This window comes from Ailuropoda melanoleuca, chromosome 8 (assembly GCF_002007445.2).
Source record: "Ailuropoda melanoleuca isolate Jingjing chromosome 8, ASM200744v2, whole genome shotgun sequence".
Lineage (NCBI taxonomy): Eukaryota > Metazoa > Chordata > Mammalia > Carnivora > Ursidae > Ailuropoda > Ailuropoda melanoleuca.
Genome location: NC_048225.1, coordinates 525,674 through 541,644, shown reverse-complemented (window position 1 = coordinate 541,644; position 15,971 = coordinate 525,674). Strand labels below are relative to the sequence as shown.

The following is a 15,971-nucleotide window of genomic DNA, read 5'->3' as shown; positions in this document are numbered from 1 at the left end:
CAAGTACCATGCCAGGATACGGGTACAGCGCGCTGTGCTAGTCAGCCGATGGACAAGGGCTGTCGTAAGGCCGCTATGAACACTCACGTGCAGGTTTTCACGTGGACGCACAGTTTTGGCGTCCTTTACACGCGTGCCCGTGAGTGGGGCTGCCAGGTCCTAAGCTGACTGTGTGTCTAACTTTCTGAGGGTCTGCCAAACTGCTTTCCAAAGTGGCTGCATCGTTTCTGGATCCCAGCAGCAGTGTATGAGGGTTCCAATTGGTCCACATTCTGGCCAGAACTTACGATCTGCCCTTGATTTCAGCCACCTGACGTGGCATCACGCGGGACCACGCCGGGGCTTTGCTCTGCTGGAGGTGGTAGCAGCTGGCCTCCTCTAAGCCCTGCTCTAGGTCTTGTCCCAGGCATAGAAACGCCCCCTTCCCACAGACCGCACTTCTCTCCTTTCCCAAGCACCAACCCACACACCCCATAATTGGGCTGAAGTTTTTAAATCCTTAAACTGTTAAAAAAAAAAAAAAAAGACAACGAACATCATTACTTAGGTCCATTCAACTTCTTTCAAACACGTATCAAAAAGACTAGCATGAAAATTTATTATAATGGCATTTTTCAAAATGCAATTGTGGATGGAGCTTACAAAAAACCCAACAGCACATATTCTCTTTATCACGTCATTAAGCAGTTTGAGGCAGGACACAGGCATTGCTAAATGAGGTGAGAAGAAAAGGGAGAAAGTGTGCTAACTAGCTTTCGGTTCTCTCTGTCCCCAGAGTATACCCATGTTTCCCCCCTCTACTACAGAAATAAAGTCTAAAGTCTCGTTTGGAGAGAAAGTTCAGATAATGAGACTACTGGTTAGAAGAGAAGGGGAATTATATTTTAAAACATACCTGCCATCCTGAAGTTATTAATGACTACAACGTTCCATTAATAACTTTACTTCCAATTATATGTAACTTACTACTATTAATGCTCTTTTTCTAGGGGAATTTATAGTTTAGAAGACCACGCATATCTTAGTTTTGGCTGGTAAGCACAAACTTGGACCTTCTAGTCTAGAGCTTGACAGGGTTATTCTCGTGCCTCAATGTCCCTCTTCGGAATAGTCCTCCCTGACCGCCAGCTTCGCCCCACATTATTCCCTTCCAGAGCACCTTGCTTGTCATCCATCCCTCACTGTACCTAACATGTCTGGTCATGATTTATTTATGTAGTAGCCTGCAACCCCTCCCCAGTGGCTACCAGTATGCTTGGCACATAACTGGCACTCAAACACAGGTCAAAAGTCAAATACTGAAACAGTTTCTCTCCCTGCTTAGCAGGATGCTGTCAGTAATGCACAGGACACTCTCCAAGTTGAAGCAAGTCCAGAATGAGCTATAAAATGACCTCAGCAACCAGGGTAGCAGAACAAAGTGAGGATAAAACCAAACAAAGAATAGGCACCACTCTCCTTCTAAGTCATTCTGATTTATTTCCGCAGAAATTCATTTGACTTTTCCAAGGGAAGTCTACAATCTGTTTCTTGCATCGGAATCTCTGGGTAGGCACAGAACGTGGCGTCAACAACGGCTTTCTTCACCAGCACATCTTATAGGAGACTTGTTATCAACGCAGAGTTGATAACACGTAACTTGAAGCAGTTTTCTTTTAAAAGCTAATTAAGGTTTTTTTGTTACTGTTTTTTGTTTGCTTTTGGTGTTTGATGTTAGGGGCTTCAGTACCATAAATAAACCATTAACTTAAATTATTGTTCAGTGACTTTAAATATGAGTAACTTACGTAAAAAATCATATTCCTTCAACTCTGTAATCACTCGCACCACTGAGTCGTCACCAGATATGGACAAGTGCACTAACTAACGAGTCGTCAGTCCTGTTAGTCCTGCAAATTGCTTGCCGTGACTGACAAACTATCTTGGCACCACCCTCCTGAACGGAACATTAAAAACAAGACGAGATAACACCACACAAGCACAAGTGGGACTGCAAACCTCCAGTACCGAACTAATTTTGACATTCCATAATCTTATGCATTAAACTATTCACTTCTGTAAATGCTTGTTTAACACTGTGGTGCACGCGGCCGGGACGCGTGCTTCATGTCCGCGCCTAGCAGGCTTTTGCTTTCCATCAGGACAGCTTTATGGGGAATCTAAAATTTTAGAAACAAAGCATACCAAAAATGCACCATCTTTCAGGCAATAAAGCCAAATCCTGCTCACAGAAGCCTTTTTAAACTCCTCCGTGCTTCCAAGAGACTGAGCGAGGACAAAACTTACCAGGTCCGCACAGCACAGCCCCCCACCACCATCGGATTGGTTTGCTGGGCACACTCACCGGCTCAGGTCATGATCTTGCAGTCCTGGGATCAAGCCCCAGGCAGGGGGCTCCTTGCTCAGCAGGGAGTCGGCTCATGCTCTCTCTCTCACTCTCTCTCTCTCTTTCAAATAAATAAATACAATCTTAGAGAGAGAGAGGGGAGAAGCCAGGTGTTCTTCTGAATGAGTCAGTTAGACTGTGATTATCAGGAAAAACTCCGTTTTCTTGATTCCCAATTGAGCAGGTAAAATTTTCTCTATCACACTGCATTTGAACTCAGTACATTATGTAGTAACTACTACACAGAAAACAGGATGCCGGGTAACTTCTGTAGATCGGACAAAAGGATTTTTGGAAGGCATATAAAACGCCAGGTGAGAGCAATGCCACAAAGGCCTTTCTCAGTGGATAATGTCCACAGGAAACACTGTACTGTGAATTAAAGAGGCACTAGTGAAATGAAAGGCATCCAGAGGAGGGGAGTGAACTGGTTCAGATCCCAGAACACCCAGTGCACGAAAACCTGTGGTTTCTCCAGGAGAACACTTCTGGGACTGAACCGTATTCACAAATTTGAAGGGAAGTCAATTTCTAGGTAATAAAGGGACACGTAGTTTCTGGCCATTGGAGCGTTCCTTAAATAGAATGAACTGCTAAGCTCATAGTCTAGGGAAAGGTCAAAACTGAGGAAGACAATCTCTTAAGAACTGATAGAGACAAGGCATGATAATTCACGTAGAAGGCTTTACAATTCTCTTCTGTCACTGGAAACTCATTCCCTTTGGGTCATTTCCTCAAGGTGAGTCACAATATAATACAAGTCACTGCATTAACTCACACTGTCATTTTCCCTCCGAAACCTCCATGTATCTCCATGTATCAGTGTTGAATGAATTAGGGGTGCTTCCAAAAGATTCCTTGCATGAAACCTAAATTCCCAAAAAGTTCTAGGTCTGACTCTAGTTCCATCACTTACCTATATCAGCTTGGAGAGATCACAGTTTCCCTGGACCTCAGATGAACTCCTACTTGGAGCCCTCCTCCCTTCCGCCCCCCGCTCTTCTGTTGCTTTAACACCACCTCCGTTGGTGGTGTGGAGAGTCCACAGTGGCTGAGTGGCTCTGTGGCATCCCGGGGGCAAGGGCCACAGGTATTCAACGCCCCCAGTGTCACAATACTTCTCACCACCCAGCTACACTTGGAAAACGTTGGTTAGAGGAATTACAAATTTCTTTCCAAGGCCAAATTTTGTGAGATTTATCTGTTAAACTTGTCATTAGCAACAGCCCTTCTTACCTAAACACAACAAACTACTCTTTCCTCTCTATCCCAAGTATCTGTCCTTAGTAATATAGTCCACAACCAAATACTTGAAATTTAGGATCACCAGGAAAAATTTAAAACAGGGTAAGGAAAAAGAAAAGACCTATTTTTTGAATGCATGATTATCAAGACACCTGGTTCAGTAAGATTCAAACGACCAGATGCTGCCCCCCTCCACCCAGGACTCCGTGAGCAGGACACATGTTCAGCGCCCGCGGCCTTCAGGGTATCTCCCCAGCTCTCATAGAGCAGACTTAGGCATGCAGCTGGTCACTGGGTAGGTTTTCATCCAGACTTGAATACAACTTCACTTATAACAGCTATCAAGAATATCTGGTGTTGGAAGGAAAAGGTTAACGAATATCTAAAAAATTAAAATTTGTAAAGACCACTAAGTATTGACTCAAAACATTTAACTTTGATTAAGAAAGATGTGAACAACTTTTGGCTTTGGGACTTAATAAATATGTATTTTTTATTCTTGTAATCTTATTATTATTATTTTAGGAAATTTTCTCTCTGTCACATGCGGGCGCACACACACACATACACATACACACACACACACACACACACACATCAGGTTTTGGGAAACTTCGGGCTCTAACAACCTGGGACATCTCCACGCGCAGAGCGTCTGTGTGCACAACCGCTAGCAATGAGAGGACACTGTGTTTTTGCCACCCTAGATTGTTCATTATATCCTTTAAAACTCAAAAGATGTGTTTTTCAGCCCAAATCTCTGGTCCCAGTATCTCACTGCACCAAACATGACTTTATTCTGTCTCTTTTACCAGTGGTCCGTGGCACCAGCACTCATCTCCAGAACACGGACTGCTGAGCACGGTTTAGTGTGCCCTTCCCCATGCACAATGAGGACAGTAACAGACATCAACGAGCAGTTCTCTGATGATTCGTGTTTTGGAGATCTTCCATTCTAAAGAACAGAAATTATTTTTTTGGGTGTTTTCATTAGGGCTTTTACCAGAAATTATTCATAGGACTACTACATAAAACAGTATTTCTACAACATACAAGGAAACGTCAAACTCCTTATGTTTACGATATAAAATCTCCAGGGGGGGAAAAAAAGGGGTGTTTATATGAATTTAATGACCTACGGTAACACTCAAGCACCAACTTTCTTTAATCCAGGATCAAAACATCCCTAAAAGGATTTTTTACAAACAAACAAAAGCCCTCCTTTTCTCAAAGCCAATAAACAGCAGGGAATCCTTAATGCCATTGGATGGCACTTCACAGTTTCTTATAAATTACTAATAAACTCTCTAAAATAATATGTGTCAAAACTACATAGTTTTTTAAATGCTAAACAAGAAAATCAGATAAAAGAAAACCAATCCACAACACACTATTCTTGAGTTCCCTGAAATTGTATGGACAGGTTACCAGCTTTATGCAGGATGTGAAGGACGGATGAATTATTCTAAATATAATTAATCTAAAGCATCTGATATAGAAATGGGAGAGGCTGGTGTCTGAAAGCGGGGAGTGGAAACAGCAAGCTTCCACAGAGCTATATCTTCCATTTCAAAATGTCAAGAGACGTCAGTCAACGTGACCTAAGCTAAACATGGGTAAATACTTTAATACAGATTTGGGAAATACAGGAGAGCAAAGCTCACCACCATGAAAATAACCTACCGTTTGTTTGTGTCTGCACAGCTCAGAGGGTCAGAGAGAGGCCAGTTTATAGTTTTTTGGCAGAGAAAAAACACAGTCCACCACAGAACATGAGATTTCAAGGAAAGCTCCTTCAAATTCAGCAGCTAGCAGCTTGTCTCTCTTTGCTGTCACTCCCGATCAGAGAAGCCCACGCTCTCTCCTTTCCTGCCCCCACCCAGTCATACTCGAGCTCTCGGACTGAAAAGGTCTGGAACAGATTAAAAGTCGGGCCACAAAATAAAAAGCCCTGGCATGTTATCAAGGCTGTCTGGAATACACATACACAGTGGGCCCAAAAAGGGAAACTAAAGGCAGTAAGAGAATTTCATGAAACTTTTTTTTGGCATGCCTAATCGTATGTTTGCGTGTACATATGTGCTAAAGGGAGGGCGGGGGAATTTCTTTTCTTTCAGTACTTTTTCTCGTTTGAAACAAAAGACTAAGCCGTGTGTGTAATTAATGGATCTACTGAGGATCCCAGCCAAGTTGTTTTATTTCACTATTTTAACTGAAAGTACTTACACAAAAAAAACAAAATAACTTTGTTCCAATTCCTGATTTCTGCAGTTAGCTAAGAGTTAATCATCATCTTTCATAACCTTATGTTGGGGGAAAAAAACCACAGATCATTTTTAAAAATTTTCCAAAATGTGGACAAGCTGATCCACTTCCACTAAAGATGATTTAAGGAAACATGGTGGCTGTCGCTCCAGTCCATACAAATGGCAGCATTTATTAAATTCTCTACCTTACTTGGTTTCCTATTTCAACCCCAAGGGCTTATTCAAGTATTAAGCAAAATCCAAAGTTGCAAATTATTAACATGCCACATTACTTTTTTAACACCCAAACAGATCTGAAACTCAAAAGGCTAGCATTTCAGCCAAACCGGACATCTGTCAAAATGATGGTCTCTGCCCTGACCCCACCTGTGACTTCACTTGAACAGGGGGTTCCGTCTGTCCACAGCTGTCCAGGGGCAAACCCGCACGTTGGGGTTTCATAAAGGTAACATATACACATAGCAGAACTGTCCACAGTTCTTTTACCCAATCACGGCTGGTCAGAGTTCTCCTTTCTCTTTTGTCCCCCAGGGCTGTGTTTGGAAGGCATTCACAGAGTTAATTCCTCTTTCCCGTAAGGGCCTCACAGTTGTTGTGAGGTCAACCCCTGTGAAGCTTCAAAGGCTCCCCGTCCCCTCTGTCTGACCTACTCAGTGATGTGCACACTGTTTTCATTTAGCTGCATCCAGTCCAAGATGAAGACTTCAAAACCACAACGCTGTGCTCCTTTTCAGATTCATTTTTCCATGGCTTTGGAAGAATATCTCAGAAACCCAACTGAAGAAACTGAGACGAGTGAAAAAATATGTATAAAAAGCACTACAGAGCTTGCATACGATCTTACCAAAATGTGTGCATTTGTGGGGAGAGGATTCTTCTGTGCAAATGGTGACTTAGTCATGCAATCTGGAGGGGAAAATAGCTTTGCTTTTTGTTTCCTAAATAACAAACTAAGGACCTTTCCTTAAAAAAAAAAAGGCAAGCCAGAGTGAGAAGAGAAGGGAGAAATGCGTTCCCTGGTCTATCTTGAGGGCGACGCCCCCCCAGCCCCTCCCAACTGAGGACAGTAAGCACGACACCGCCCAGCACAGGACAGTGCTCGCTGCTCTCTGAGGTTGAGCAGAAGCAGATGCGGGGTCACAGACAAGAGCTGGCACCCCAGGTTTCACGGCAGCCTGACGCCCTGAGGATGACTGCGGCCAGAAGGACCATTTTAAGCAAAATCACAATGTCTCCCAAATGTGAAAGGAACAGCGAGCCTCAACTCCCGTTAGTAAGCCTCCACAACATTCCCAACCCTACTCCGAGGAGTCCAAACTACAAAGCTGATTTACGTCTGAATTTCTCTCTCAAGTGTAGATGGAAAGGTATAAAAAGAAGTATAAAAAGCATCCTGGAAAAGCTGGGTGGGCAATTTTTTAATACTATAAAGCAATGCGATTCTGTTTCAGTGAATCTTCCCAAAGTCTCTCTCTCTCTCTCTCTCTCTCTCACACACACACACACACACACATGCACGCACGCACACGCACACAGTTATCAAAAGTATCTAAAAAGGTTTTGAGATGAACCTTTACCAAAACGAGGGTCAAGCCTTGGGTCTAGCCAAGAGGTGGTCTTGTTCTTATGGTTTATATAGTATATCTCTCCATCCTGAGTCACGCCTTGTTCCCATCCATCAGGAAGAGGACCTATAAATACAGAAAAAACAATCACAGTCGGGTTTTATTTGGTGCAGCTACAAAAAGTGGGAAGGGTGCTAATTTATAAAGAAAACAGGTCTTGACAAAACAATGTATTAAAACAGAATTAAGCATGTGTTCAGAGAAGAAAAGTAAACCTATATACCTGATTCTTCTCTACTTCGTAAAAGAAACTACTAATTAATAAAATCCATATCCCCAGAGACATGGATAGGAAAAAAAAAAAGTCGTGAAAAGTCCTTTCGGAAGTCATGACCCAAATAATTATCACCACTGTTAACACGGCGCACTCAGTGCCAGGGCTCAGGGACGCCCCATCCAGTGAACTTAGGGACCATGCCTTCCGATGGACGTCAAGGCTCTTCAACGACGAGGACACCAAGTGTCTTCAGAACACGTAAAGTGTTGTGCACATTCTGTTCATGTAAAGCACACTTTGGCTAAGTCTGCCAAACTCCGTTTATTTCCATGATTTATGTGCCTGGCTCTCACCAAGAAAACGACCACAGAGAAAACTCCATTCCAGAAAAAGCTTATTTTTAGGTAGCCCAGAAGCCGCTAGGAGGTGGGGGTGGGGGCTCAGCGCTAAGTCTGTCATGGGCTGGGCAGAGGGCGGGGCGAGCACTGCAGCTGTGCAAGGCCCACTTCTCAGGAAGAACGAGGAGAGAGACAACTTCAAAGCTACAGAGCAAGGGAACGACACCTACGAGGTAGGACGGACGGAAGGACCGAGGACCTCCTGGATGCTGGACACTGCCCAAAGCAGACTATGTCCGACAGGTCATGTAATCCTCACAACCACCGATGGCCTACACAGTGACCGTCCCTCCATTCCAACGAGGACACTGACACATGGGGTCCGTGTGGTCTGATATCGCACCTCAGACCCAGCAGCCAGGTCCCCGAGCCGCTGTTCCTTCTCAGCCACCTCCCCTCCAAGACCAGGCACTGAGGGGGCTGCCTGTGCAAAACTGGACTGCGTTCCTCATTCATAAACTGGCAACGCAAGCCTGACTTGTGAGGGATGCTGAGTAACTCTGCTTAAAGAAAACACAAAGACCCACAGAACCCAAAGCCGCCCTCATTCCAGACCAGTTTCCTTTGTTTGGAAACCGACCAATTCCCTACTACCCCACTGTCAGAGGTCTGCTGTGATGGGGGTAAAATGGTGACATTGGAGAGCTCTGTACTCCGAGAGGCCCCAGGGAAGGCCCTCCTGCCATCCTTCTTGTGGACTTCTGTCCACAGTGAAAGCTAACCACATCCAGAGCTGGAATTTGCCACAGGGACCCCATATTCACTCACAGGTGAGTGGGAAGCAAACTTGTTTAACACCTACAGATGGAACCACTTTTCTCTAGCATTCACTGTCACTTGGGCTGTTTGACCAGCAGGAAAACAGGACCTCCGTAACTGAAGACGAGTGCTTGCGAACGACCTTTAATTGGGAAGCCAGCTCAATGCAAAAGTGACATTCTAAGTGCCTGAGACCCCTTGATGACGAACAGTCAACAGCAGGTGTAGGATGGCTCTGAACACCTCTATCGACAACACCAGCACATCCCATTACAGCCTCCAAACCTGCCGTTTTCGCTGGCGCTGCTGTCCACCTTGGCCGACTGCATCAGAACCCAGAGCAGCGCCCTGGACGCAACGCAACCAGCCCATCCTACAGATGACAGCCACGTTCTCTGTGACCCCTCTGCTCTGGGGCATCTCTAAGAGCTCAGCCGTCACGAGTCACAGCTCCCTTTTCTCAGCCACCACAGAGCTTCCTTCCTCGGTGCCTGACTTCTCATCACCTCTCCTCATCCCAGCGTCCTCTACCAAACAGCAACCAGGGTTTTCTTCTTCAAATACTGTCTCATCAACTGTTCTATGTAACTTATTACTTGTAAAAGCAGTTCCTTTCCTCTCAAGCATCAAAAGGAAAATGCCGGCTGGAGTCACTTCTTAACAGGCGTTCTTCACACACCCGATCCCGTCCCCTCAACTCTTCACAACATCAGGCCGTCTTCTTGTAGCTGCTGCTCGGACACAGACGTCCTTTGACCCCGCCCCTTAAAAACTCGTATTCACCCTGCAGGACAGCTCAGAGGTCAGCTCTTCAAATCAGCCTTCCCTGAGTCTTCTGTTTGACCGTGTTAGAGCTGGAATCACCCGTGCACACGTGTGTCTTCCTGGCGGCGAGACGCTCACTCGTGTTTGCACGCACAGGTGAGCAGTGTCTGACGAGCGGCTCAATAAATACCTGAAGAAACAATGAAGGTCCTGCCTTGATGTAGTCTGAACTTTCTATAAATGAGCTTAAAATCAAGTAGTACATATATTATTTTCAATTCACATATTTATAAACAGAATAATAAATGACATGTTATTTAACCCAGTGCCTTTGTTCCTTAAGCTTTTTGTCCATAAATGCATGCATTTTTACAGTTCTTTTTTTAAATTGTTAAAAATGACAGAATGCAGAATGGAAAAAGTATAAGTTTTTTGTGACCTACTCCCAAGGGCAAAGGCTCAACAATTCAGTTTTGTGCTAAGCTCTGGGTTCCTTTCCTATGCCTATGTTTCCATAGCACCCGTGTACCCACTGATGTCATTGCTTTAGTCACTTAATAGATTATGGGCATCTCTTCTTGACACAACACATAGCTCTTTATCCTTTTAATGGCTTCATACATCTTACTGCACAGGCAGAGCTCTGAGATGTTGTGGGTTTGGTTCCAGATCATGAGAATAAAGTGAGTCAAATGAAGGTTTTGGTTTCCCAGTGCATTTAAAAGTTATGTTTACACTATGCTATTAAGTGTGAATTAGCACTATGTTTGAAAAAATAATAATGTACCTACCTTAATCTGAAAGGTTTATTGCTAAAAAATACCATCATCTGAGCTTGCAGTGAGTCCTCATCCCTTTGCTGGTGGAGGGTCCTGCCTGGGTGCCGAGCGCTGCCGACTGGTCAGGGTGGTGGCTGCTGGAGGCTGGGGCGGCCGTGGCAAGTTCTCAAGACCAGACAGCAATGCAGTTTGCTGCCCTGATCCACTCTCCCCGTCAGCAACGATTTCTCTGCAGCACAAGAGGCTGTTTGACAGCATTTTACCCACAGGAGAACTTGTTTCAAAACGGGAGTCCGTCCTCTCAAACCCTCTGCTGCGTTATCAACAAGCTGACGTCATATTCCAAGTCCTTTGTTGTCATCTCAACCTTCGCAGCACCTTCACCAGTAGATTCCATCCCAAGAAACCACTGTCTGCGCTCATCCGTGAGAGGCACGTCCTCATCGGTTCAGGTTCGATCACGAGATCGCAGCAGATCAGCCCCGTCTTCAGGCTCCACCTCTGATCCAGCTCTGATCCAGCTCTCCTGCTGTTTCCACCCCCGTCCGCAGCAACTTCCCCCACTGAGGTCCCGAACCCCTCAAAGTTGTCCCTGAGGGTGGGAATCCACTGCTGTGAAACCCTTTATCATGTTGGTATTTTGACCTCCTCCCATGAATCACGATATTCGTATTGGCATCTGGAGTGGGCAATCCTTTCCAGAAGGTTTTCAGTTTACTTTGCCCGGATCCATCAGAGAATCACCATCTATGGCGGCCATAGCCTCACAAAATGTATTTCTTACACAGTAAGACCTGAAAGTCGAAACAACTCCTGCCTCCATGGGCTGCCGGCACGAGAACAAGATTCATCCCACTGTCCGTCTGCATTGGAGCTCCGGGGTGCCCGGGTGCACTGTCCATGAGCAGTAATACTTTGAAAGAAATCCTTTTATTCTGAGCAGTAGGTCTCAACAGTGCACTGGAAACACTCAGTAAACCAAGGTGTCAACAGTTGTGCTCTCACCCAGGCTTGCTCTTCCATTTCTAGAGCACGGGCAGACTCGACGGAGCTCAATGTGTAAAGGCCCCAGGAACTTTTGGAGTGGCCAATGGCAGGGGCTGCAACTCAAAGTCTCCAGCTGCATTAGTCCCTATGCAGCTGAGTCATCCCATCAGCCAGGCAATGACTTCTCCTCTCCAGCTATGGAAGTCCTAGACGGCACCCTCTTCCCATAGAAGGCTGTGTTGTCTATATTAAAAATGTGTGGTGATCTCAGCTGGGTCTTCCGGATCCACACGTCCATGTTCCTTAACCCTCACAAACCAACCTCCCCCAGCTCCCGGCTCTTCTTCTGCAGCTCCCCACACCCCCCTCAGCCTCCAGAGAACTGAAGAGGCCAGGGCCTTGCTCTGGACAGGTTTTGGTTTACAGGAATGTGGTGACTGGTTTGATCTTCTATCCAGATGACTGAAACTTTCTCCCCCTCAGCAATAAGGATGTTTTGCTTTTTTATTTGTGTGTTCACGGGAGTAGCACTTTTCATTTCCTTCAAGAACTTTCTTTCACATTCACAACTTGACTGTTTGGCACAAGAGCCCCAGCATCAGCCTGTCTCGGCTTCAACACACCTTCCTCACTCTAGTGGCTTCATCATTTTCTAGCCTTTGACTTCAAGGGACAGACTTGCGACTCTTCCTTTCGCTTGAACACTCACTGGCCTGCCGTCAATATTGCTGTGTCTCAGGAGGAAGGCGGGAGAGGAGGCGGGCAACGGGGACTGGCCCTCAGCGGGGCAGTCGCCACACACACAGCATTTATTAAGCTCACCGCCTTACACGTACACGGCTCATGGCATCCCGAAACATCAAAGATCACAGATCACCATAACAAGAACAGTGATGAAAAAGTCGGGACTATGACAAGAATTGCCACAATGTGGGGTGCCTGGGTGGCACAGCGGTTAAGCGTCTGCCTTCGGCTCAGGGAGTGATCCCGGTGTTCTGGGACCGAGCCCCACATCGGGCTCCTCTGCTAGGAGCCTGCTTCTTCCTCTCCCACTCCCCCTGCTTGTGTTCCCTCTCTCACTGGCTGTCTCTACCTCTGTCGAATAAATAAATAAAATCTTAAAAAAAAAAAAACTTGCCACAATGTGACACAGAGTGACAACGTGAGCGAACACTATTGGAAAAATGTCGTCGACAGGCCTATCAGTGCAGCGTTGCCATAAACCATCAGTCTGTACAAAACAGTCTCTGAGAAGCCCCACAGAGTAAACACGTGAGAGTTCATGGATCCCTGCTACCAGTGTCAGATATCGGAGGGGTCCCTAACTCGTGGGTCTGCTCTAAGGAGCAGTACAGCACACAGTCCCTGGGAGCAGCTATGGCGGGGCCACCCCCGCCACCACGGCTCCATCACAGCCACTGCACGCCGATGACATGGCCCACATTCAACCCACACGATGGCCTTGTGTGCCAGGCACCGTTCTCATCTCTGTCATACGGATAATGAAACACAGGGACGTCCAGAGACGTCATCCATCCGGGGAGACAGGAAACTTGCTCAAGGTAAAGATGTGAACCCGGGTCTCTGACATGACAGCTTCTGCTGTTAAGCCTACAATACGCTGCTTCCCAAACATATCTACATATTCCCCAAAACTTAGGGAAGTGTTTCCATACATTAAATTTGCAAAGTGAAAATAGTGACTTTATCCCTTTATACAGAAGTTTAAGTCGTTAAGTATTTATCATATATAATCCTATAATATCAAGTATGTGTTATATATAAATCATTAAGTATTTAGTATTTCACTAAAAGCAGTAGACTTCAAAAATGAAATTCAGGAAACTTTTCACTAATACCTTTCTTTTTTTTTTTTTTTTAAAGATTTTTTTTATTTATTTATTCGACAGAGATAGAGACAGCCAGCGAGAGAGGGAACACAAGCAGGGGGAGTGGGAGAGGAAGAAGCAGGGCTCATAGCGGAGGAGCCTGATGTGGGGCTCGATCCCGTAACGCCGGGATCACGCCCTGAGCTGAAGGCAAACGCTTAACCGCTGTGCCACCCAGGCGCCCCTAATACCTTTCTTATACACCATAACCATCAAAACCAGAGCTGTGAAGGCACTAATTCCAGACATGAAGGCAAAAAGAGAACAGGCCGACTGCTAACTACGGAGTGAAAGCTGCCTGTCTTCACACATATTTCTATACTTAAAGAATTAAATGAGGTACTGATGAGACAGAATTATCATACAATTTTATAAGCACTCAAATTAATATGCCAAACAGAAAAGAAAACAATGCTTTCTACATTCGTGTGTATTTTTCATTTAAAACGCTGGGTAACTATAATGTTATATGGAAAGAGAGGTTCAAAATAGGATATTTCCTTTAAAGAAAGCTACTGATCAAAGAAGGCAAAGGAGTAGATGAGGAAAGATGACATTTAAATAGCATCGGACCACAATCGAATCCTTAGCAGTAGAAAAAGAAAACTGAAATTGGAAACAAATCTTCAACGTTAAATGTGAATTAAAACAATACAGACCCAGAGGCACATGGGTGGCTCAGCCGGTTGAGCGCCTGACTCCTGGTCTCAGCTCAGGTTGTGGGTTCAAGCCCTTGTGGGGCCCCACGCTGGTGTGAAGCCTATTTGAAAAACAAACTGAAAAACTAAACCTAAACAAACAAACCAGATCCGGGCTTTATACACACAAAACAAGAATTTTTAGTTAAATGGACCTTAGAAGAAATCCAGTGACTTGATACTTAATGCAGGATTCTAAGTCATTATGCTAAATTAATATGTCAACTGTTGAATAATCATGAAAAGCACAGAAAACAAGAGTGATAGATTTTCTGAGTCATGAGGTCACACAAGCTACTAAAAGTTTGACTCAAATGTGTTTGGGCTAGCCTTAGAACGGAGTAAGGTCCTAAGTCCAAGGGGAAATCTGGGCTTCCCATGTTTTTAAGAGAAGACCACAGGGATAGATCAAAATAAATTTAGAATGCCTTTAAGTTCAATTTATATTCTGACTGAATGTGTTATAAATATAATTTCTTCAATATGGACAATATAAAATGAAGTAAAACACAAGTAGCAAAATGTTATTTACATGAGATGATTTAAAATTTGTGATCAAATCACCTGGAGGGTTTGTTAAAACACATGTTGCTGAGCCCCACCCTTAGAATTTCTGATGAGAAAGTGAGGGGCTGGCCTGGGAGTGCCCACACGATGCTGCTGCTGCTGGCCTGGGGACACACTGTGAGAACCACCGACTTAAATAACTACTCGGAATTTCTGAGCTGGCACAGAACTCCCTCTTGCCTACGTCTAGCTTATACACAAGTACAAGTACTCACTATTATGTACCACGGGCAGTTCACAGACCACACTCTCAAGCGTTGTGTGTCTGAGAACGGCACGCAATGAGGTCTGTTAGAGCAAGATGCTGTGAACGGCTTGCATCCATCAGGAAGAAGCAAGTCGTAGTAAGAGTGATGCTTTTTCTCCTGTAAACACACACACACACAAAAACAACACCCTTGGATGGCTCAAGCAACTATTAAGGAGAAGTACACCACAATTTTTTTGTCCGCTAATGACAACATGAAAGTGAAGAGTAGGGCCCTGGAAGAAAGATGTCACTAGAAACTCTTGACTTTCTCAATTCAAATGAAGAACTCTTGTCATACAGTACAATTTGGTTACGTGTGTTCCCTTCCAGGCTAGGCTGTGAAATGCCTGGACACGGAGTATTTATTTTTGTGTATACTGGGCATCTTTCTACTTTACTGTCTAGCAGAGTGCCCACTACCCAGAAAGAGGGGAGTAAACTAATCGACAAGAAATTCAGTTAAAACCCCTTATTTAGCTAGTGAAATAAAATGTTCTGAATTTTCCTTTTCGTGTAAGTTCAGCCTCTCCATCATCTGGCACGCCTTAAAGGAAAGGCACAGGGATACCGCAAACTCGTTTCTTCGGTAAATATGTACCGAGGTCCTACTACAGTCGGCCATGATTCTAGGTTCTGAGATGCATAGTAAGCAACAAGCAAAACAGTCCCTCTTTGATGGCACTCATGTTCTAACCAGGAAAACAAACAGATATGTCAAGTACAGGGCTGGCTGGTGAGTGCAGGGAGCAAAAGAAATAGAGCAACATGAAGGCCAACAAGCCTGGAAATGGTCTTTTACAAGGTATGGACCAAGAAGGGCTGCACAGAGGAAGCAACCTCCAGGCTGAGAGTCCAACACAGCGCAAGCTGAAGCCTGTGGTGATCTGGCAGGAGCGTCCCAGGCAGGGACACAGCGAAGGGACCGTGTGCGGGGGGCAGAGGGGCAGTGGTGCATGGCGGCCAGAAACTTTCATCATTTCACAACCAGTGCAGTGCCGAACGGCTAACACATAAAGGGGATTCCCAATCCTCAAGGGTAAGAACAATTCTCTAAGCTCAGGGCCAACCTCTAAACAAGTCAGAGCGGTCCATAAACATTTTTGTGCTAAGTCATGTTCACACACACTGAACACAGGCAC

The 15,971-nt window shown here is 45.0% G+C and overlaps 1 protein-coding gene across 3 annotated transcripts in view; it reads right to left on the bottom strand.

Annotated features, from left to right (window-relative positions):
* YAP1 (Yes1 associated transcriptional regulator) overlaps positions 1-15,971 on the bottom strand; it is a 109,163-nt gene that overhangs the window by 28,257 nt on the left and 64,935 nt on the right. For 2 of the 3 annotated variants that reach the window (XM_034665636.1, XM_034665638.1), the window contains exon 3: positions 7,470-7,589. In XM_034665636.1, the coding sequence (XP_034521527.1) occupies positions 7,470-7,589 (120 nt within the window). The remainder of the gene's footprint in view (positions 1-7,469; positions 7,590-15,971) is intronic. The other variant, XM_034665637.1, reaches the window with a different exon arrangement.